The sequence below is a fragment of the Ranitomeya imitator genome, chromosome 1, assembly GCF_032444005.1.
Source record: "Ranitomeya imitator isolate aRanImi1 chromosome 1, aRanImi1.pri, whole genome shotgun sequence".
Classification (NCBI taxonomy): domain Eukaryota; kingdom Metazoa; phylum Chordata; class Amphibia; order Anura; family Dendrobatidae; genus Ranitomeya; species Ranitomeya imitator.
Genome location: NC_091282.1, coordinates 347699883 through 347724601, shown reverse-complemented (window position 1 = coordinate 347724601; position 24719 = coordinate 347699883). Strand labels below are relative to the sequence as shown.

At 44.9% G+C, this 24719-nt stretch overlaps 1 protein-coding gene across 4 annotated transcripts in view; it reads right to left on the bottom strand.

Moving 5' to 3' along the window:
- MTMR3 (myotubularin related protein 3) overlaps positions 1-24719 on the bottom strand; it is a 77276-nt gene that overhangs the window by 34107 nt on the left and 18450 nt on the right. For 2 of the 4 annotated variants that reach the window (XM_069760119.1, XM_069760111.1), the window contains exons 2-5: positions 4594-4651; positions 1664-1749; positions 1496-1585; positions 35-151 (exon numbers count right to left, since the gene is read on the bottom strand). In XM_069760119.1, the coding sequence (XP_069616220.1) occupies positions 35-151; positions 1496-1585; positions 1664-1666 (210 nt within the window). In that variant the 5' untranslated portion in view covers positions 1667-1749; positions 4594-4651. The remainder of the gene's footprint in view (positions 1-34; positions 152-1495; positions 1586-1663; positions 1750-4593; positions 4652-24719) is intronic. The other 2 variants (XM_069760115.1, XM_069760124.1) reach the window with 1 other exon arrangement.

The window sequence follows — 24719 nt, the reverse complement described above, 5'->3', positions numbered from 1 at the left end:
GATAATCCCAATGCATGTGTAGTGAAATACTTACATTGATCGAGGACTCCTTAAATTTGATGTTCAAACGATAATTTGAAAGCGAAATGATGGCATCTTCTGCACGACCCACAAATTCTGTGCTCTCTCCGTGTAACTCCTGGAAAGGAACCTGAGCAGAGACATTACAAACATGAATCCCATGTGTCTGTATACTATACAGCAGAGACAACAGAAGAGGATCTGGCACCAGCTTACAGCTACTTAATCTGAGCAGCATGATGTAGGGGTAGACACCCCGATTCTAGCGATACGTCACTTACTGGACTGCATGCAGGATATCAGTAGAGGAGTAGTACACGTGCTGCCATGAAGTCCTCCATATCAAAGCTCTGTATAGCCCTGCCCCAACCACTTGGCAGCTTTCTGCCTCTGCACAGTGTACACAGAAATCTGCCAATAAGTGATGGGGGGGTTGGATTATTGCATCATTACAGTAATAGGTTGGCTCAGCATTCAGAGAACTACTAGATCTGCAGCAAATAAATCAGTGGACTTAATCAAAACTGCAGCAAACAGCAAAGTGACATGCTGCTCTATTCAGGGTCTCTGCACCTCCATTATGCTCTCGGATGGGGAAGAAAAAGACTGAGCCTCTTAAAGGGAATGTAACTGTCGAAGTATTGCAAAAGTAAATGGCTCTAGAAACTCTTGGCTTACAGATTTCTAGGAACAATGCACTCCTGTTAATGCTCCAGCATCACTGTACCTCTGGGCCACTATAGGCGATCTCTGATTATGCAAGTATTAGCAGAGAAGAACCGATGCACTGATGCTGGCTGAATATGGACCTAACTGCACTCCAGCCAGCTTCAGAGAGGTGCTTTACAAGTTTGTAAGCTTGCGAGCAGGGCCCTCATTCCTCCTGGTATCTGTTTTGAACTGTATTCCTGTTATGCTGTAATGTCTATTGTCTGTGCAAGTCCCCTCTATAATTTGTAAAGCGCTGCGGAATATGTTGGCGCTATATAAATAAAAATTATTATTATTGTATAACTTATACAATGTACACAAAAAAAAAATTTGTCAGAAAGACGTAGTTAAACAGGATTTCTCAGAGCCCATGACAGCTCCACAGATATAAGCAGTCATGGAGAATAGACTTTAATAGCAAGTAAATTGCTATGGTTTGTTTTTTGTTCCAAAAATTAATATTTTCAAGTCCTCCGGGGTTGATAACCGATTGCAAGCTTTCAAGACTAATCAGGTCTCAGGGGTAGATGGCATCCGAGTAGTCCCAAACGCTTGCAATTTGTTACCATCTTTTCAGTTGGCCATTAGTGATGAGCGATTGTTTTATGAGCATGTTCGCTCATCAACTTTTTCATGGCTAGTAATCAACCACTGAGGACTGATTACAAGCACTTTTCAGTTGTACTCATTACCAAATATTAGACAAACCATTTAAGATTTCTAGATTATCACCATTAAATGTGACCATTTAGGATATCCTTACCTGAAGGTTTTCATCTTCCCGGATCAGCTGCTTGCGAGGAAAAATCTGATATGCTTGGATACACTCCAGGCTGCTCTGACTTTCTTCATCCTAAGGAGGCACAGAGTGCGACTTTTCTATATGTACATCTATTCATATTACAGAAGACAAACAGGTCTCATTTCTTACCATTTTCTCTCCAATCAGAAACAGTTATCAGAGGTGATTGTTGATGACTACTCTTCGCTGAGGCCTCTCCACCAAAGAGAACGATCCTAAGAGAAAAAAAAATAAAGTTGTAATACACATCAATGCAGCATAGCAACATCCTAAAAACAAAAAAACAAACCCACACGCCCAAAACTTCTGCGCCTAATCAAAAAGTCAACTGAATTTCTACAGAAGTGATCTGCAACTTGTGAGCCTCCGGCTGTCATGAAAACTAGACAGCCCCTGCTCTACAGGATATATTGCAATAACCCCCATCATACTTGCGTTATAACCAAGTTGCACAAAGGATTTCCCTGAAATATAAAGGCTTTTCAAAACATACAGCAAGTCTACTGTTAAATAATAGTGTTCAAAATCTTAATCTGAACACAAAATACCCTAGAGAAAAATGGCAAACACTGTTGGGAATTAGGTGTTAAGTTACTGGAACTCCTGCAAAAAAACCAGGAACATAATAAACCTAGCACCTGGCAGGTCCAGATTATCTACAACAGGCCGCTTTGTTTAGATATAAAATATAAAAGCTGCGAGTTTCTATGTAAAACTGACTTGTCGCATTAATGAGCTTGGCCCAACTAAAGCTTGTCCAGCAAAAAAGTTTTGGCTTTGTTCCCACCACTAGATCACTTCAGGAATCCAATTTTTCTTCCTTTTTGACAGCGGTAAACATTATTGTGCAGCCACAATAAAGATCCCAATAGATCTGCAACTGTTAAAATACCATGTTTATGTAAGGGGGGGAAAGGGGCCATGGAACTTTAAGAACAAGCAGAACTTTTGCTCCAGTAAAAGAATAAAACATGGCTCCATAAATGTTAACACCCTCTTATAATTGGGGATGTGATCATGATCAGAATTAGCCACATTAAAGTACATGCTAAATAGTCAGTACACAGCTGCCATACACCAAGTGGTTTTGATTAACCCCATATAACATTTTTCATGACATTTTTCTTAGATGCATTTTACAGCAAAAGCCATGGTCTAAACAGCTTACAGCACAGGGATCATGTTGAAAGTTTTCAGAAAGTAAAAAAAAAATTAAAAAAAATCCCAAAGCATAAGATACCATAGAACACTGGCACTGAAGTGGCTTAAGTTAGGCACAACAATGACATTACCTAGAACTAGACTCCCTCAAACAACGATGAGGAAGAGGAAAGTTGGCCCGGAAGGCTGCCAAGACCACTACAGCAACATACAAGAAGCTGCATCAATTTCCACCATTTGAGAAGACCAATATTTAGTGGCCCTGTTATACACTGCTCAAAAAAATAAAGGGAACACTAAAATCCCACTGAATGAAATATTCCAGTTGTAAGTCTTTATTCATTACATCGTGGAATGTGTGGAGAACAATAAAACATAAAAATGATCAATGTAAATCACAACTAATATCCCACGGAGGTCTGGAGTTGGAATGATGCTCAAAATCAAAGAGGAAAGTGAAGTTACAGGCTGATCCAACTTCAGTGGAAATGCCTCAAGACCAGGAAATGATGCTCAGTAGTGTGTGGCCTCCACATGCCTGTATGACCTCCCTACAATGACTGGGCATGCTCCTGATGAGGCGGAAGATGGTCTGAGGGATCTCCTCCCAGACATTGACTAAAGCATCCAGCTCCTGGACAGTCTATGGTGCAGCGCGACGTTGGTGGATGGTGCAAGACATGATGTCCCAGATGTGTTCAATCGGATTCAGGTCTGGGGAACAGGCAGGCCAGTCCATAGCTTCAATGCCTTCCATCTTGCAGGAACTGCTGACATTCCAGCCACATGAGGTCTGGCATTGTACTGTATCAGGAGGAACCCAGGGCCAACTGCACCAGCATATGGTCTCACAAGAGGTCTGAGGATCTCATCTCTGTACATAAATGGCAGTCAGGCTACCTTTGGTGACCACATGGAGGGCTGTGCGGCCCTCCAAAGAAATGCCACCTCACACCATTACTGACCCACTACCAAACCAGTCATGCTGAAGGCAGCAGATCGCTCTCCACGGTGTCTCCAGACTGTCACGTGCTCAGTGTGAACCTGCTTTCATCTGTGAAGAGCACAGGGTGCCAGTGGCGAATTTGCCAATCCTGGTGTTCTGTGGCAAATGCCAAGCGTCCTGCACGGTGTTGAGCTGTAAGCACACACCCCATCTGTGGACGTCGGGCACTCAGAACATCCTCATGGAGTTGGTTTCTAACCCTTTGTGCAGACACATGCACATTTGTGGCCTGCTGGAGGTCATTTTGCAGGGCTCTGGCAGTGCTCCTCCTTGCACAAAGGCTGAGGTAGTGGTCCTGCTGCTGGGTTGTTGCCCACCTATGGCACCCCCTCCACATCTCCTGGTAGCGCCTCCAGCCTCTGGACACTACGCTGACAGACAGCAAACCTTCTTGCCACAGCTTGCATTGATGTGTCATCCTGGATGAGCTGCACTACCTGAGCCACTTGTGTGGGTTGTAGAGTCCATCTCCTGCTACCACGAGTGTGAAAGCACAAACATTCAAAAGTGACCAAAACAGCCAGAAAGCATTGGTGCTGAGATGTGGTCCCCACTCCTTTATTGAGTGTCTTGATAATTGCTAATAATTTCCATCTGTTGTCCATTCCATTTGCACAACAGCATGTGAAATTGATTGTCAATCAGTGTTGATTCCTAAGTAGAGTTTGATTTCACAGAAGTTTGATTTACTTGGAGTCATCTTCTGTTTAAGTGTTTGTTTTTTGAGCAGTGCATATTTAGCTTTGGGGTCTGTAGCTCCTTGTTACCCCACTTCCAACAGTTATTCTGCTTCTTCTTGCTTTGATCTCCTTTGATAGGAAGAAACAGATTTTTAGCTCTGCCCTACGACAGGCAATTCAATACATTTACATATATTTTGAAGGCCACTTACCTGCAAAAGCCACCGTCTGTATGAAAACAATTTCCTTTAATACATAGTACCAAACAACCTGTGAACACAAAACATTACAGCATAAATTACATGCATCGTTATTCCTTTCCAAACATTGAAGCAAACAGATTCAGGAGTACTGGAGAAGCGGCAGCAAGATGACTATTACATGGGAGAACTGGATACAGAATAGATGACTTTCCGCAACATGGTTCGCAACCTTGACAAATCAGTTGCATGAGTGAAAAGAAGAAGCTAAAATCTTAGCAGGAAAATATACTTTGTTACTCCATTTATGAGCCACTTCCTCCCTAAACTCCTCATTACTGTGGTGATAGAGGGGTTTATGAAAGCTCAAGTCTGTCTTGCTCAAGGATCCAACTTCTAGCACAGTGAGGTGTCCGGTTACAGAAGTTCATTATGAAGAGGACTAAGGGAAGCAGAGCGAAAAACGATTGTACCGATTCCAGCTAGCTTATTCTGGAGCTGGATTCACAGCTATAGCTTAGTATGGCTTCTATGACTCCGCTGGAGAAAAAAAAAAAAAAGCCCTGGAATCCCTTTGCGTATAGTATATGGGAGACACAGCAGCAAGACCACCTATTAGCACACAATGCTAAATTTGAGATCTAGGCTGCAGAGTGGAAACCTGGAGAAAGGGCAAGATACAAGTTATATCCAGCAATTGTTTTATTCATTCATACTCAACTTATTCTAAAAGACTTCAACGCCTAGGTCCCCTTTTAACGTGTGAAAAGTACTCCGAATGATTGGACAAGTCCCTACCCTGTCTTGTCAGACAAGAAACCCACACATGAAGTGGTGTTTGGTGCCACCTCTACCTATAAAAGTGAATGGAATATTCTGCTTAACCCCTTCACCCCAGCCTGTTTTCTCCTTAATGACCACACCAAAATTTTGCAATTCTGACCACTGTCACTGAGGTAATAGCTCTGGAACGCTTCAATGGATCCCACCAAAAACTGGTCCCGACAAATTCAGGTGACAGGTTCCCTTTAACCCCTTCCCGACCTTTGACGCATACGCTGCGTCATGAAAGTCGGTGCCATTTCGACCCATGACGCAGCGTATGCGTCATGGCGGAATCGCGTTCCTGCAGGCCGGGTGAAAGGGTTAACTGTAATTTCAACCGGCGTGCAGGGACAGGAGGAGTTGTACTTTAGCCCAGGGCTACGATCGCTCTGTTTGGCTGTTGAAAGTGAAACTGCCAATCAGAGCGATTTGTAATATTTCACCTAAAAAACTGGTGAAATATTACAATCCAGCCATGGCCGATGCTGCAATATCATCGGCCATGGTTGGAAACACTAATGTGCAGTGCGCCCGCCGAATCTGCCGGCCGGCAGATTCGTTCCAGAGTGAATTTTGATCACTGTGATAAAACCTCACAGTGATCAAAATAAAATAAAAAAAACAGTAAATGACCCCCCCCTTTGTCACCCCCATAGGTAGGGACAATAATAAAATAAAGAATTTTTTTTTTCCCCCACTAAAGTTGGAGTTAGAACTAGGGTTAGGGGTTAGGGGTAGGGTTAGGGGTAGGGTTAGGAATGTGCACACGTATTCTGGTCCTCTGCGGATTTTTCCGCAGCGGATTTCATAAATCCGCAGTGCTAAACCGCTGTGGATTTATCGCGGATTTACCGCAATTTTTCTGCGCATTTCACTGCGGTTTTACAACTGCGATTTTCTATTGGAGCAGTTGTAAAACCGCTGCGGAATACGCAGAAAGAAGTGACATGCTGCGGAATGTAAACCGCTGCGTTTCCGTGCAGTTTTTCTGCAGCATGTGCACAGCGATTTTTGTTTCCCATAGGTTTACATTGAACTGTAAACTCATGGGAAACTGCTGCGGATCCGCAGCGTTTTCCGCAGCGTGTGCACATACCTTTAGAATTAGGCTATGTGCACACGGTGCGGATTTGGCTGCGGATCCGCAGCGGATTGGCTGCTGCGGATCCGCAGCAGAGTTTCATCAGGTTTACAGTACCAAGTAAACCTACGGAAAACCAAATCCGCTGTGCCCATGGTGCGGAAAATACCACGCGGAAACGCTGCGTTGTATTTTCCGAAGCATGTCAATTCTTTGTGCGGAATCCGCAGCGTTTTACACCTGTTCCTCAATAGGAATCCGCAGGTGAAATCCGCACAAAAAACACTGGCAATCCGCGGTAAATCCGCAGGTAAAACGCAGTGCCTTTTACCCGCGGATTTTTCAAAAATGGTGCTGAAAAATCTGACACGAATCCGCAACGTGGGCACATAGCCTTAGAGTTAGGGTTGGGTTGGAATTAGGGTTGTGGTTAGGGTTAGGGGTGTGTTGGGGTTAGGGTTGTGATTAGGGTTACGGCTACAGTTGAGATAAGGGTTAGGGGTGTGTTGGGGTTAGTGTTGGAGTTAGAATTGAGGGGTTTCCACTGTTTAGGCACATCAGGGGGTCTCCAAACGCAACATGGCGCCACCATTGATTCCAGCCAATCTTGTATTCAAAAAGTCAAATGGTGCTCCCTCACTTCCGAGTCCCGACGTGTGCCCAAACAGTGGTTTACCCCCACATATGGGGTCCCAGCATACTCAGGACAAACTGCGCAACAATTACTGGGGTCCAGTTTCTCCTGTTACCCTTGAGAAAATAAAAAATTGCTTGCTAAAACATCATTTTTGAGGAAAGAAAAATGATTTTTTATTTTCACGGCTCTGCGTTGTAAACGTCTGTGAAGCATTTGGGGGTTCAAAGTGCTCACCACACATCTAGATAAGTTCCTTGGAGGTCTAGTTTACAAAATAGGGTCACTTGTGGGGGGTTTCTACTGTTTAGGCACACCAGGGGCTCTGCAAACGCAACGTGATGTCCGCAGACCATTCCATCAAAGTCTACATTTCAAAAGTCACTACCTCCCTTCTGAGCCCCGACGTGTGCCCAAACAGTGGTTTACCCCCACATATGGGGTATCACCGTACTCAGGAGAAACTGGACAACAAATATTGGTTCAAATTTCTCCTGTTACCCTTGGGAAAATTTAAAAATTCTTGGCTAAAAAATTATTTGAGGAAAGAAAACGTATTTATTATTTTCACTGCTCTGTGTTATAAACTTCTGTGAAGCACTTGGGGGTTGAAAGTGCTCACCTCACATCTAGATAAGTTCCTTTCGGGGTCTAGTTTCCAAAATGGGGTCACTTGTGGGGGGTTTCTACTGTTCAGCCACATCAGGGGCTCTGCAAACGCAACGTGACGCCCGCAGAGCATTCCATCAAAGCCTGCATTTCAAAATGTCACTACTTCACTTCCGAGCCCCAGCATGTGCCCAAACAGTGGTTTACCCCCACATATGGGGTATCAGCGTACTCAGGAGAAACTGGACAACAACGTTTGGGGTCAAATTTCTCCTGTTACCCTTGGGAAAATAAAAAATGGTGGGCTAAAAAATCATTTTTGAGAAAAGAAAAAAAAATTTTTATTTTCATGGCTCTGCGTTATAAACTTCTGTGAAGCACTTGAGGGTTCAAAGTGCTCACCACACATCTAGATTAGTTCCTTTGGGGGTCTAGTTTCCAAAATGGGGTCATTTGTGGGGGATCTCCAATGTTTAGGCACACAGGGGCTCTCCACACGCGACATGGTGTCCGCTAATGATTGGAACTAATTTTCCATTTAAAAAGCCAAATGGCGTGCCTTCCCTTCTGAGCCCTGCTGTGCGCCCAAACAGTTGTTTACCCCCACATATGGGGTATCTGCGTACTCAGAACAAACTGGACAACAAAATTTGTGGTCCAATTTCTCCTATTACCGTTGGCAAAATAGGAAATTCCAGGCTAAATAATCATTTTTGAGGAAAGAAAAATTATTTTTTATTTTCATGGCTCTGCGTTATAAACTTCTGTGAAGCACCTGGGGGTTTAAAGTGCTCAGTATGTATCTAGATAAGTTCCTTGGGGGGTCTAGTTTCCAAAATGGGGTCACTTGTGGGGGAGCTCCAATGCATAGGCACACAGGGGCTCTCCAAACGCGACATGGTGTCGGCTAACAATTGGAGCTAATTTTCCATTCAAAAAGTCAAAAGGCGCGCCTTCCCTTCCGAGCCCTGCCGTGTGCCCAAACAGTGGTTTACCCCCACATATGAGGTATCGGCGTACTCGGGAGAAATTGCCCAACAAATTTTAGGATCTATTTAATCCTATTGCCCATGTGAAAATGAAAAAATTGAGGCGAAAAGAAATTTTTTGTGAAAAAAAAGTACTTTTTCATTTATACGGATCAATTTGTGAAGCACCTGAGGGTTTAAAGTGCTCACTAGGCATCTAGATAAGTTCCTTGGGGGTCCAGTATCCAAAATGGGGTCACTTGTGGGGGAGCTCCAATGTTTAGGCACACAGGGTCTCTCCAAATGTGACATGGTGTCCGCTAAAGAGTGCAGCCAATTTTTCATTCAAAAAGTCAAATGGCGCTCCTTCCCTTCCAAGCCCTGCCGTGCGCACAAACAGTGGTTTACCCCCACATATGAGGTATCAGCGTACTCAGGACAAATTGGACAACAACTTTCGTGGTTCAGATTCTCCTTTTACCATTGGGAAAATAAAAAAATTGTTGCTGAAAGATCATTTTTGTGACTAAAAAGTTAAATGTTCATTTTTTCCTTCCATGTTGCTTCTGCTGCTGTGAAGCACCTGAAGGGTTAATAAACTTCTGGAATGTGGTTTTGTGCACCTTGAGGGGTGCAGTTTTTAGAATGGTGTCACTTTTGGGTATTTTCAGCCATATAGACCCCTCAAACTGACTTCAAATGTGAGGTGGTCCCTAAAAAAAATGGTTTTGTAAATTTCGTTGTAAAAATGAGAAATCGCTGGTCAAATTTTAACCCTTATAACTTCCTAGCAAAAAAGAATTTTGTTTCCAAAATTGTGCTGATGTAAATTAGACGTGTGGGAAATGTTATTCATTAACTATTTTGTGTCACATAACTCTCTTGTTTAACAGAATAAAAATTCAAAATGTGGAAATTGCAAAATTTTCGCCAAATTTCCGTTTTTATCACAAACACAGAATTTATTGACCTAAATTTACCACTAACATGAAGCCCAATATGTCACGAGAAAACAATCTCAGAATCGCTAGGATCCGTTGAAGCGTTCCCGAGTTATTACCTCATAAAGGGACACTGGTCAGAATTGCAAAAAATGGCAAGGTCTTTAAGGTCAAAATAGGCGGGTCATGAAGGGGTTAAGCCTCAAATGCTTCACATGAATTAATGGAATGTGGGGGGGGAGACAAAACACTAACATTCACTTCTTTCCCCACAAGGGTAAGGAGGGAGGTGTGTGGAGGGGCAAATTTTGTGCAATTTCTCCATAGTACACTAATACCCCATATATGGGGGAAAATTACTGTTTTGATGCATGGCAGGGCTCTCAGGAGAAGAAGCGCCATTTGACTTTATGCCAGCAAATTTTGCATTCAATTAGCAGACGCCATGTCCTGTTTGGAAAGCCCGTGATGTCCTTAAACACAGGAAAGCCCCCACCAGTGATACCATTTTGGAAACCAGATCCCCTCAAGGAATTTATCTAGATGTATGGTGAGCACCTTAAACTTCTGTTTAGCACCAGGAGATTCACAACTTTCTGCCATTTAAAAAAAAAACTTTTGGAGCGCAAAGCTTAGAAGGGAAGAAGCACCATATAGGAGTTCAGATTTTGTTGGAATGATTTGAGGGTGCCATGTCACATTGGTAGAGCCCCTGAGGTGCCAGAACAGAAACCCCCCATATATGACCTCATTTTACAAATACCTTTCAATGAATTCATATACAGGAGCAGTGATCATATGGACATCACAGGTGGGACACAATTTACCATTGTGCAGTAAAAAAAAAAAAAAAATTGGTGGTAAAAATTTAGTTAAAGCCCCAGATTTTACATTTTCATACCGGGAAATGAAAACTGGCACCATAATTGTCCCATAATTTCTGCCGAATGTAGAAATACTATGTGGCTGTACAGTACTGCTTAGCCATACAGCAAGACTCTAGGGTCAGAACATTTTTACTCCTTGAGTACAGAATGTCCTAGACTAGTTTGCAGAGTCCTAGCACTTGGGGGTTCTGTATATGAACAGTTACCCTCAATATACCCCATTTTGGAAAATAAACCCCTTTTGGGAATTTATCTACAGATGTAGTTATGATTTTAACTCCATCTGTGTTATCCCAGAAACAAGCAGCAGTGGATGTTGCGGAGGAAAAAAAAATGCAAACTACTGTTGTAGCGCCCAGTATGCCCTTCTGGAGACCTATAGAACTAGACGGGCTCTCATGGCTACAGAAATGCCAAGTATGTGGGCGCTAGATACGATTTAGGCACACTTGGAAGCGCAGGATTTGATGCATTTCTTTAGGGAGGTGAGGTGCTGTAGAGCTTTTCCAGAGCCTTTGTACCAACAGTAATGTGGAAGCCCCCCATATTTCCGTTAACAGATGACAGACCTGAGTGGGGACTTGCAGCTTTTATTGGGAACATTTTGGATCAAATTCACCCGGCGCTTTACGCTGAGCACTTTATGGTTTACATATCTAAATCTGAGTCACTAAATTCAGATGAAACCCGAGGGACCCATTCACTTTAATGCAGCAGTTACTCTAGACTCAGTCTGGTCTCTTCAGTGGTGCACAAAACTATGGCAGACCACGCTTTTATGTACACCTAAAAAGACGGACACCGCCGGATCACCGGGCAGACGGCATCCACAGTGCCTTCATCTGCCTCATTATAGGGAATCTTCTGCCAAGGGTGGGGGGGAGGTATTGTCTGTCTAAATCACGCATTTCAGGTTTACATGGAAGGAAACCCCTGATGCAAGTGCTCAGCGTAGGATAAATGTGAGCCGAGCCTTAATGTGATCTTTGGGAGGCAGAATGAACAAAACAGGAGGTGGACAACTGGTTCCATTTATTTATTTATTTTTATGACGTTCCTCACGCGGCATTTGTCTGGTTGCCGTCAGTTTTTGCATCAATATTTTGAGAGCCGTTTATTTTCCATATTTTGGCTGACAGTCATGTGAGGGCTTGTTTTTTTGTGGGAGGAGATGACTTATTGGTACCATTTTCGGTTACATGACTTTGCTTTCAATTCTGATTTTTTTGGGGAGGCAGAATTAACAAAAAAACAGCAGTTCAGGAATTTTGCAGTTCTGCATGTGGTAAAATTGATAAGGCAGCTTTCTTCGGGTCAGTACGATTACATTGATCATTTATATCTTGGCGCTTTTACACATTAAAAACTTTTATAGAAAAATTTTTGCAGTGCTTTATTTTGAGAGCTATAAACTTAAGGATTATGCATTTTAAAACAAAAGGGTGGGCCATTTGTATTCAAGAGTCAAGCCTGCCCTAGTATGGGGAGCATTAGAGCCGGCTATTGGTTAGTGCCGGTGTACGGTTACAGCCCCTGCTTACTATGTGCTGACTGAATCCTCACCTGCCCACCTTTGACTTAAGCCAGAGGCTTCCATGAGGAATAAAGTAAATATCCTCCTGGTGGCAGGATTTTCTGTGCAGCACATGTCAGGTTCAGTATTCCATTAAGCTGCAGATTACCCCCATATTTGCAGGTAAAGTATTTTTCCCTACAAGAATGGTTCCATTTAAACCTGCCATGGATTATGAGGCATCGCAGTTCCACTTTAATGGCTAATCTGCAATACCCCACATTACTTATGTGCAGGTATGCTACTGTTATTGAAATAGAGCCTAGTATTTCTACTTCAGCAGTCATTCCAGAACTTGAGTTTCAGGTTGAGTGGTCCTTTAAGTGTCCACAGGAGAAAAGCTAAATAGTAAGCACAGAGCAGACTTGCCGTAAAGGGTTTCCAGACTGCTTAGTTCTATGAGCTTGCCATTACACAACCACATAAAATGGAAACATTTGTTCAGTAAAGGCCTTGGAGTTGCATGAAATGTTCATATATCACGCAAGCATGTACTGTACATTTCCTATAAATCAGACCCCGATGGAACAAGTCTTCTATAAATACCCTAATCCTCAGTCCCCTAATAAGACCATTCCTGCCAAAATATCAATATTGTTCAAGAATCTTACATCTTCTGGTTTGTGATGTAAAAACGGATTAGCCAGGACTGGAGGGGAGAAATATTTACTGGATTACATTTAATAGACTGGCGAGATATTGCCAGATTGTAGCCACATGGATCAGGTCACCACTTTACCCAAAGAAACACAGTAATATGCATATGTGTCTAAACTGCTGAAGTATCTGCTCGTCCCCCAAAAATGTACCGTAGATTGCAACAGTGATTTATCAAACATTACATTTAAAAGGGAATCTGTCAGCAGGATTTCACACCCCAGACTAATGTTATGTTCATGTAGCCCTGTCAAAGACAAGTCCACCAATACCCTTTACATGGCCAGTCAATTGCTCCTAAGAAAGCAGCACTTCTGTAAATGAGGCCGAAAAACCATTTGCAAACCCAAAGCCTCGGTTACCCCAGCTCCATTCTTCACCCAGCACGGCCTCCTCCTTTTTTACTGAGCCTCTATGCTGTGTGACTTCATGCAAGAAAGGGTTATCACTCATGCAGGAAAAGGTAGCATTAAAGGGAACGAGAACTGGAATGACAGACGATTCAGATCTACAGTACTCCAGTCTTGTATTTGAAAGATCTAGCCCATATACTTTGTGAAGTCCTGCCGAGACTCGCCTTCATCCATATTTACGTGTTAGCAATGTTAATCGGTGGGGGCAGATCTCAAACCAAAGGACAGAGGTGCTCTACGAACAGTGTGGAGAGACAGCGCATGGACCTACAGTCACTAGTAAACTGGATCTATAACAGGTAACCTGTCCTTTCCAAAATCACAACAAATTAACCCCTTCCCGACCTTTGACGCATCCGCTGCGTCATGAAAGTCGGTGCCATTCCGACCCATGACGCAGCATATGCGTCATGGAAAGATCGCGTCCCTGCAGATCGGGTGAAAGGGTTAACTCCCATTTCACCCGATCTGCAGGGACAGGGGGAGTGGTAGTTCAGCCCGGGGGGGGGGGGGGGGGGGGTGGCTTCATCCCCCAGTGGCTACGATCGCTCTGATTGGCTGTTGAAAGTGAAACTGCCAATCAGAGCGATTTGTAATATTTCACCTAAAAAACTGGTGAAATATTACAATCCAGCCATGGCCGATGCTGCAATATCATCGGCCATGGCTGGAAACACTAATGTGCCCCCACCCCACCGATCGCCCCCCCAGCCCTCCGATCTGTGCTCCGCTCCCCTCCGTCCTGTGCTCCGCTCCCCCGTCCTCCTGTCCGCTCCCCCCGTGCTCCAATCACACCCCCCGTGCTCCGATCCCCCCCCCCACACAGCGATCCCCCACTCCGTGCTCCAATCCACCATCCCGTATTCCGATCCACCCCCCATGCTCCGATCCACCCCCCGGGCTCCGACGCCCCCCCCCCCCCCGATCTCCCCCCCCTTATACTTACCGAGCCTCCCGGGGTCCGTCCGTCTTCTTTCCTGGGCGCCGCCATCTTCCAAAATGGCGGGCGCATGTGCAGTGCGCCCGCCGAATCTGCCGGCCGGCAGATTCGTTCCAGAGTGAATTTTGATCACTGAGATATAACCTATCTCAGTGATCAAAATAAAAAAAAAATAGTAAATGACCCCCCCTTTGTCACCCCCATAGGTAGGGACAATAAAAAAAAAATAATTTTTTTTTTCCACTAAGGTTGGGGTAAGAACTAGGGTTAGGGGTAGAGTTAGGGGTAGGGTTAGGGGTAGGGTTCGGGATGTGCACACGTATTCTGGTCCTATGCGGATTTTTCCGCAGAGGATTTGATAAATCCGCAGTGCTAAACCACTGTGGATTTACCGCGGTTTTTCTGCGCATTTCACTGCGGTTTTACAACTGCGATTTTCTATTGGAGCAGTTGTAAAACCGCTGCGGAATCCGCAGAAAGAAGTGACATGCTGCGGAATGTAAACCGCTGCGTTTCCGTGCAGTTTTTCTGCAGCATGTGCACAGCGATTTTTGTTTCCCATAGGTTTACATTGAACTGTAAACTCATGGGAAACTGCTGCGGATCCGCAGCATTTTCCGCAGCGTGTGCACATACCTTTAGAATTAGGCTATGTGCACACGGTGCGGATTTGGCTGCGGATCCGCAGCGGATTGGCCGCTGCGGCTTCACAGCAGTGTTCCATCAGGTTTACAGTACCATGTAAACATATGGAAAACCAAATCTGCTGTGCCCATGGTGCGGAAAATACAGCGCGGGAACGCTGCGTTGTATTTTCCGAAGCATGTCAATTCTTTGTGCGGATTCCGCAGCGTTTTACACCTGTTCCTCAATGGGAATCCGCAGGTGAAATCCGCACAAAAAACACTGGCAATCCACGGTAAATCCGCAGGTAAAACGCAGCGCCTTTTACCCGCGGATTTTTCAAAAATGATGCTGAAAAATCTCACACGAAGCCGCAACGTGGGCACATAGCCTTAGGGTTAGGGTTGGGTTGGAATTAGGGTTGTGGTTAGGGTTAGGGGTGTGTTGGGGTTAGGGGTGTGTTGGGGTTAGGGTTGTGATTAGGGTTACGGCTACAGTTGGGATAAGGTTTAGGGGTGTGTTGGAGTTAGAATTGAGGGGTTTCCACTGTTTAGGCACATCAGGGGGTCTCCAAACGCAACATGGCGCCACCATTGATTCCAGCCAATCTTGTATTCAAAAAGTCAAATGGTGCTCCCTCACTTCCGAGCCCCGACGTGTGCCCAAACAGTGGTTTACCCCCACATATGGGGTACCAGCATAATCAGGACAAACTGCGCAACAATTACTGGGGTCCAATTTCTCCTGTTACCCTTGAGAAAATAAAAAATTGCTTGCTAAAACATCATTTTTGAGGAAAGAAAAATGATTTTTTATTTTCACGGCTCTGCGTTGTAAACGTCTGTGAAGCACTTGGGGGTTCAAAGTGCTCACCACATATCTAGATAAGTTCCTTGGGGGGTCTAGTTTCCAAAATGGGGTCACTTGTGGGGGGTTTCTACTGTTTAGGCACACCAGGGGCTCTGCAAACGCAACGTGACGCCCGCAGACCATTCCATCAAAGTCTGCATTTCAAAAGTCACTACTTCCCTTCTGAGCCCCCACGTGTGCCCAAACAGTGGTTTACCCCCACACCTGGGGTATCAGCGTACTCAGGAGAAACTGGACAACAACTTTTGTGGTCCAATTTCTCCTGTAACCCTTGGAAAAATAAAAAATTCTGGGCTAAAAAATTATTTTTGAGGAAAGAAAACGTATTTATTATTTTCACGGCTCTGCGTTATAAACTTCTGTGAAGCACTTGGGGGTTGAAAGTGCTCACCACATATCTAGATAATTTCATTTCGGGGTCTAGTTTCCGAAATGGGGTCACTTGTAGGGGGTTTCTACTGTTTAGTCACATCAGGGGCTCTGCAAACGCAACGTGACGTCCGTAGAGCATTCCATCAAAGTCTGTATTTCAAAACGTCACTACTTCACTTCCGAGCCCCGGCAAGTGCCCGAATAGTAGTTTACCCCCACATATGGGGTATCACCGTACTCAGGACAAACTGGACAACAACATTTGTGGTCCAATTTCTCCTATTACCATTGGCAAAATAGGAAATTCCAGGCTAAAAAATCATTTTTGAGAAAAGAAATTTTTTATTTTCATGGCCCTGCATTATAAACTTCGGTGAAGCACCTGGGGGTTTAAAGTGCTCAGTATGCATCTAGATAAGTTCCTTGGGGGGGTCTAGTTTCCAAAATAGGGTCACTTGTGGGGGAGCTCCAATTTTTAGGCACACGGGGGCTCTCCAAATGTGACATGGTGTCCGCTAAAGAGTGCAGCCAATTTTTCATTCAAAAAGTCAAATGGCGCTCCTTCCCTTCCAAGCCCTGCCGTGCGCCCAAACAGTGATTTACCCCCACATATGAGGTATCAGCGTACTCAGGACAAATTGGACAACAACTTTCGTGGTTCAATTTCTCCTTTTACCTTTGGGAAAATAAAAAAAATTGTTGCTGAAAGATCATTTTTGTGACTAAAAAGTTAAATGTTCATTTTTTCCTTCCATGTTGCTTCTGCTGCTGTGAAGCACCTGAAGGGTTAATAAACTTCTGGAATGTGGTTTTGTGCACCTTGAGGGGTGCAGTTTTTAGAATGGTGTCACTTTTGGGTATTTTCAGCCATATAGACCCCTCAAACTGACTTCAAATGTGAGGTGGTCCCTAAAAAAAAATGGTTTTGTAAATTTCGTTGTAAAAATGAGAAATCGCTGGTCAAATTTTAACCCTTATAACTTCCTAGCAAAAAAAAATTTGTTTCCAAAATTGTGCTGATGTAAAGTAGACGTGTGGGAAATGTTATTCATTAACTATTTTGTGTCACATAACTCTCTGGTTTAACAGAATAAAAATTCAAAATTGCGAAATTTTCAAAATTTTCGCCAAATTTCCGTTTTTATCACAAATAAACACAGAATTTATTGACCTAAATTTACCACTATCATGAAGCCCAATATGTCACGAAAGCATTAAGCTACTTACTGGTAGCGGCATTTCTCGGAGGCCCATGACAGCACGACGAGAGAGGGGATCCGCCCATTAGGAACAGGAAACCTACAGATACAAAAGGGCGGTACCTCTCCCTTGCCTCAGTTGTATTTCAGAGTCTTGAGAGGACTACCGCGGTTAGTGGTACACAAAAATATACACTATATACAGATTATATACAAAAATAGCAGACATCTATTGGGACTGGTATCATATTGTGAAATATATACATTTATATGGAGTGCAACCCCCACGTGAATAGGGAGGGAACTAAGGGTGCTGTCATGGGCCTCCGAGAAATGCCGCTACCAGTAAGTAGCTTAATGCTTTACTCGGACTCCCATGACAGCACGACGAGAGAATTACAGAGATGTAAGCTTCCTTAGGGAGGGACTATGGCCTGTAGCACCCTTAACCCGAATGTGAGATCAGAGGAAGCCCCCAAATCCAACCTATAGTGCTTAAAGAAGGTGGACGGGGATGACCATGTGGCCGCCTTACATATCTGGTCGATTGATACTCCAGACTTTTCCGCCCAGGATGTAGCCATGGCCCTGGTGGAATGCGCCCTCAGATTCTGCGGAGCCGGACCCCCACCTGCAGTGTAAGCCAAAGAGATAGCCTCCCTAATCCACTTTGCTAGTGTGTACTTTGATACCCTAAGTCCCTTTCTAGGGTTTTGGAAAGATAAAAACAACGCATTATCTTTCTTCCAAGTGTCAGTAATAGAGATGTATTCTAGCAGGCATCTCCTAACATCTAATGTATGGAGTAGTTCTTCTTTAGGGTTGGAGGGATTGGGAAGGAAGGATGGTAAAACTATCTCCTGTGTCCTGTGAAACCGTGATGACACTTTCGGTAAATAGGCTGGGTCCGGTCTGAGGATTACTCTGTCTGGTAGAAACTCTGTATAAGGGGATACCCTGGAGAGCGCTTGTATGTCTCCAACTCTACGAGCAGATGTAATTGCCACAAGAAAGGCTGTCTTAAGAGATAGGGCCTTAATTGAAGCTGAATGTAATGGTTCAAACGGCTCTCTAGTCAATGCTGACAGGACTAGGTTGAGATCCCAAGGCATAGATCTATCTTTATGTATGGGTCTAGATCTAATAGAAGCTTTAATGAACCTTGAGATCCAATAATTATTGGCGATGTTACATGAAAATAGAGCCCCTAGGGCCGAGACCTGTACTCTTAGAGTACTAGTGGATAGATCTAGCTCTAGGCCTTTTTGCAGAAATTCTAAGATTTGTTTAATAGGTAATCCCTCTTCTAAATTTAAATCAGAAGAGGCCAGAAATTTCCGCCAGGTCCTAGCGTAGATTGTTGTGGTTATTTGCTTTCTACTTTTCATAAGGGTCTCAATTAGACTCGGGGAGAACCCTTTGCTTTTTAGTAACGCCCTTTCAAAATCCATGCCGTTAAATGGAGATTCTTTACTTGAGGATGGCTGATCGGCCCCTGGTAGAGCAGATCTGGAATGTCCGGAAGTACCCAGGGGTCCTCCACTGACATGATCCTGAGCCAAGTGAACCAGGCCCTTCTGGGCCAGAATGGGGCAATCAATATAACTCTGGCTCGATCTTCTCTTATCTTCCTGACTACTAAGGGTATCAGGCCTAGTGGAGGAAATGCATATGCCAGTTGAAAATCCCATCTGATCAGAAAAGCGTCTACCGACAGAGGATTTTTTCTGGGATTTAGGGAACAAAAAATTTTGTTGTCTTCCGGTTGTCCCTGGTAGCAAATAAGTCTACTTCTGGATGTCCCCATTTGTGGACGATCTGATCGAACACGTAATTGTTTAGGGACCATTCCCCTTGTCTCAAGGTGTTGCGGCTTAGAAAGTCCGCTTTGATGTTTTCTTTTCCTCTTATGTGTAGAGCAGTTAGGGATAAGAAGTGATTTTCTGCTGTCTGGAACAGACGATCCGCCACTCTCATCAGTGACTCGGAATGAGTTCCACCCTGATGATTTATGTATGCGACCGCCACCTGGTTGTCCGATAGGATCTTGACATGATGACCCTGTAGATATATGAGGAATTTTTTCACTGAAAGCTCTACTGCCATTAACTCTTTCTGGTTGGAGGAGGCTGATGTTAGGGGAGGAGACCATAGACCCTGAACCATCATGTCATCCATGTGTGCTCCCCAACCCGTAGGGCTAGCGTCTGTAGTTACCACACGTGTTACCTGTGACACCCAGGGAACTCCCGCCGATAAGTTTTTACTGTCTAGCCACCACCTAAGGCTACGTTCACATTAGCGTTTCCCGACGCAGCGTCGGGAAACGCAGCGGCGACGCACGCGTCATGCGCCCCTATGTTTAACATGGGGGACGCATGCGTTTTTCGCGTTGCGTTTTCCGACATGTGCGTCGTTTTTGACGCTAGCGTCGGACGCAAGAAAATGCAACAAGTTGCATTTTTCTTGCGTCCGATTTTCGTCAAAAAACGACGCACGCGTCGCAAAACGCAGCGTTTTTGCGTGCGTTTGCACGCGTTTTTGCGTGCGTCGTGCGTTGCGTCGCCGACGCAGCGGCGCGCAACGCTAATGTGAACGTAGCCTTAAGAGAAGTGAGTGCTTTTGGACCTAAGGTAATCTGATCCTGCAGGGACCCCTGTAAGATTCTATCATTAACCAGCACCTCGGATTGTAATGGTCTGGTGTGGAACTGGGCCCAACGGACAGCGGGAATGCAAGAGGTTAAAGAACCCAATAGTGACATAGCCTGTCTAAGGGTCATGGATGGCTTATCAATTGCCCTAGACACCTGTTGTTGGATATGTAACAACTTGTCGGGTGGAAGACAACACTGTTGGGATTCTGAGTTTAACAATAGTCCCAAAAATCTTTGTATTTTCTGGGGCTGTAAACGAGATTTTTCGTAATTTACGATCCACCCCAGATGCTCAAGTTCGGATGTGGCTGTCTCTAGCTGAGAACGGCAATGGTCTTCAGAGCTCCCTACTATAAGAAAGTCATCCAAGTAGGGAATAATTAGGATGTCAGACTCTCGTAAGTGTGCCATGACTTCGGCCACTAACTTTGTAAACACCCTAGGAGCTGCTGATAAGCCGAAGGGAAGAGCTCTGAACTGGAAATGGCGAATCTGGCCCCCCATTGACACAGCTACCCTCAGGAATCTCTGGAAGTGTTCATGTATTGGAACATGATAGTATGCATCTTTTAGATCTACCACTACCATGAAACAGTGATTAAACAACATTTTTATTGCTGAATTGATTGTTTCCATTTTAAATGATTCATTGACCAGGAACTCATTAAGACATCTGAGATTAATGATCGTTCTAAAAGATCCGTCTGGTTTCTTAATCAGAAAAAGAGGAGAATAAAATCCCTTTCCTCTTTTTGATTCCGGAATTTCAATCAGCACGTTCTTGGAACATAAGTTGATAACCTCTGCTTCCAGGGCTGCTTGCTCAAGGGGGGGAGGAACGTAAAGGGGTTAATTTAAATTTTTCACGAGGCCAGTGATTGAAGTCCAGTTTTAGACCTTCAGTAATGATGCCTCTGACCCATTTACTGTTTGTAATGTCAAGCCAAGCTGAAGAGAATGCTGACAGTCTACCCCCCCACAGGGATCGCTAGTCATTGGTCCGGTTTTTTCTGATCCTTTGAGGAACGGCAAAACATATAGCCCGTACCTCTACCGCGTCTGTCTTCCCATCTGAAACTTTCTCTAGTGGGAGAGGACCCGCGTTTTTTCCCGCGACCAAATCTCCTTCGATTGAAGGGCCGGCGGTAAGATGAATATAGACTGGGGAATTTCTTTTTGTCATCCCCTGCTGAGACTCTAACTGATCTAGCCAGACCATTAAAGATCTGGCCGTACATGTTGCCGCTACGGCTGGTCTGAGAGATCCAGCCGCCATCTCCCAGGTACCTTTAAGGAATATATCTGCCTTTCTGTCCAGAGGATCCTTGAGGTTTCCCATATCCTCAAAGGGTAATGAGGCCTTTTTTGACGCCTTTGCAACAGCCGCGTCCAGTTTAGGAGCTTTATCCCATGTATCCACAACCGGATCGTCAAAGGGATACCTGCGTTTTAACGCTGGTGGTAAGGCCCCCTTTTTTTCCGGTTTCTTCCATTCTCTAAGGATTAAGTCCTGAATCTTTTCGTTTACCGGGAAAGATCTATGTTTTTTACGATCAAGTCCGCTAAACATCATCTCCTGTTTCGAGGGCTGTGATTTAGGTTCCTCTAAACCCATGGTGCCTCTGACTGATTTGACGACTTTGTCGATTCTATCCAAGGGTAGACAGAATCGTCCTGACTCCTCATCTGATGAAGAGGAGAGAGGACTGGAGAGATAGGAATTCTCCTCTCTTTCTTCCTCTGAAGAATTAGAGTCCAAGAGAGTCCTATGCTTTGAGCCTTCCGCTTGGGATAGGGACCGTAGTGATTCCCTTACTTCCAGCCGGATCATTTCCCTCAGATTTGCCGGAGTTACGGACTCTTCTGCTACCTAGGGGAGGACAATATAGGAGATAACTAATATCTGACCTAAAGTCACTACCACCAACCCGCTCCTGTAGACCTCACCGTCTGCTGTATACAGGGGGCACATAATTTTTTTGAACAAGAGTCAGGTAGAGGGACTCCACAGAGGGCACATTCCTTATGTTTAGACTTCCCCGTACTCTTCTTCCCCTGGAATGATAAAGTATAAAGGGGCCCGCGTCACAGAGTGAACTTTCACGTAGATCACTTACCCGTGCGCCAAAGTACAATACCGGAATCCGAGGGGTCTCTTTAGTCGAAGCTCTGGATCCTTGTTCGGAAGAGCTCTTACGACTGGGCTGGTCGCCTCTATCCTTCTGTTTGGGCTTCTGACGTACCTCGTCTGGCAGCTGCTGCTGCTCACCACCACTCTCCATGACGAAATGCGACCAAAAGCAGGGATCTGACATCTCCACCTGCATAAATACCCCTTGGATCCGGTCAGCAGATGGGCCAGCGCTGTCCCTATTGGCCCAGGATACAGCAGAGGGCAGGAGATCTTGCGGTCAAAAACTGGCACACAGACGCGATTGGCGCCGCCATATTGGAACGACTGCGCATGCGCAGACGTCCGGCGACCCGGAAGCGGCCGCTAACTCCGCCCCCCCCACGTCACTGCACCCGGAAATGCTCCAGCACGCGCTGAGAGCTGTGCAGGACGCCGGGAAATGGAGCGCAGCGCTCCGGGAGCTCACCCACACGCCTGAGCCCGGCACCCGCAGCCCCACCATACCGCTGCACCACCAATGGGAATACTTACCTGCGCTGACGCTGATGGAGGCAGGAAATCCTCCGGACTCCGCTCCCTGCTGCGAACGCCACTGCCGTGAAGTCCAGCAAGGACCACCGTGGCGTCTCCAGGGATCTCCGCACCGGCCGAGGTAGGAGACCCCCCCCGCTACCGTAATCGGCCGGCCGGCCTGGGCCTTCTGTCTGTAGGCACCCGTCCCCTCAGGAACAGGAAACCAACTGAGGCAAGGGAGAGGTACCGCCCTTTTGTATCTGTAGGTTTCCTGTTCCTAATGGGCGGATCCCCTCTCTCGTCGTGCTGTCATGGGAGTCCGAGTAAAAAACAATCTCAGAACCGCTAGGATCCATTGAAGCATTCCTGAGTTATTACCTCATAAAAGGGACACTGGTCAGAATTGCAAAAAACGGCAAGGTCTTTAAGGTCAAAATAGGCTGGGTCATGAAGGGGTTAAACATTCCTTGAAATGGTCTAACGCTTTATAAATGATGCAATGTGGCCAAACCTGAGTGTTAGAATATGGGAGACAGGGAGAGATCTCAGAGACAAGGCAAGCTTTGTACACAAATGCCTGTTCCACGTCCAGAAAGCAGAACTGTCAGATTTCATTACAGCTCGAGTTACATACTTTTACTTTACTAGCAAGAAAATAAACACTTGGTGGAGTCTGAAATAACCAATAGGATCCTGTGGAAATACTGAGTCTTTTGCCCAAACAATGAGAATTGACAGTCCTGAGCTGCAAAGGGTCAATTACTTAGAAATGTCATTGATGAGAAAATTCCCTGGAACTTCCTCCTAGAGCCGATGTCAGGAGCTCTGCCAGGGAATATAATGAGAGGAAGCCACAATTGCCAGAGGCAGAAAGGACAGTCGGATTGTCACATGTCCGTTGCTATAATTTAGGTACAGATTGCCAAGTACCAGGAGGCCTCGACCAACATTCTGATCAGCAAAGGTTAGGAAGACTAGCAGGACAGTCTTAATAGGGGTTTATGCCACTGATATGGAGGGCATATCCTTGGAGTTGATAAAAGTTCTTATTTGCACAGACTTCACACTAGTGTTTGTGCACGCAGCATAGAGCTGTGTACTTCTTAACATCAGATCTGCATCCATACTGTGGCGTTTTGACGTGCCCACCGAACGTCAGCCCTGAAACCTGTAAGATCTGGCAAAGATCTGTATGGAGGAGTGAGCCAAAGTCCCTGCTGCAGTGTGTGCAAACTTGGCCAAAAACTATAGGAAACGTTTGACCCATGTAATTGCAAACAAAAGTTTTGGTTTTTTTTTATCAAGTTTTTATTTCATGCAGCAAAAGGCATAAAAAAAATTATACAATGTGAATTTGCTTTTATTTTTAGATAGGTACACTTTAACTGTGAGACAATCAAAAAAGACCTCTAAATTCTTTGTACATGGGAAAACTTGGAACATCTGCAGTCTATCATAATATGTACATATGGTAGGCCATTAAGTGATGCATGGTGTGCCTACATTATGCAGTTCTCAGATTAGGAGGCAAAAAAAAAAATCCTATAAAAACATTCCCTTGACAATTTGATTGCATGTAGCTGATCAGTTCTTTATAGGTCGTGGTTGGCTTATGTAAATGGGCCCAACACTTTCATGGGCAACAGTTACAAAAGGTTGAAAAAAAAATAAAGAAAGAAAGAAACCTAGGTCCAATATTTCTAGGTCACTAATTTAACTATAACCCACAAGGTTGTGCATTTTGGAAATAGTCCAGCCCTTTTCTAAAAGTTGTTATAGTGGGCCATTACTACCTCTTGTGGTCGGCATTCCACAGTCTGACTGCCAACTGTAAAGGTACCGTCACACTAGACGATATCGCTAGCGATCCGTGACGTTGCAGCGTCCTCGCTAGCGATATCGTCCAGTGTGACAGGCAGCATCGATCAGGCCCCTGCTGTGCTGTCGCTGGTCGGGGAAGAAAGTCCAGAACTTTATTTCGTCGCTGGACTCCCCGTAGACATCGCTGAATCGGCGTGTGTGACACCGATTCAGCGATGTCTTCACTGGTAACCAGGGTAAACATCGGGTAACTAAGCGCAGGGCCGCGCTTAGTAACCCGATGTTTACCCTGGTTACCATCCTAAAAGTAAAAAAAACAAACAGTACATACTTACCTACCGCTGTCTGTCCTCCAGCGCTGTGCTCTGCTCTCCTCCTGTACTGTCTGTGAGCGTCGGTCAGCCGGAAAGCAGAGCGGTGA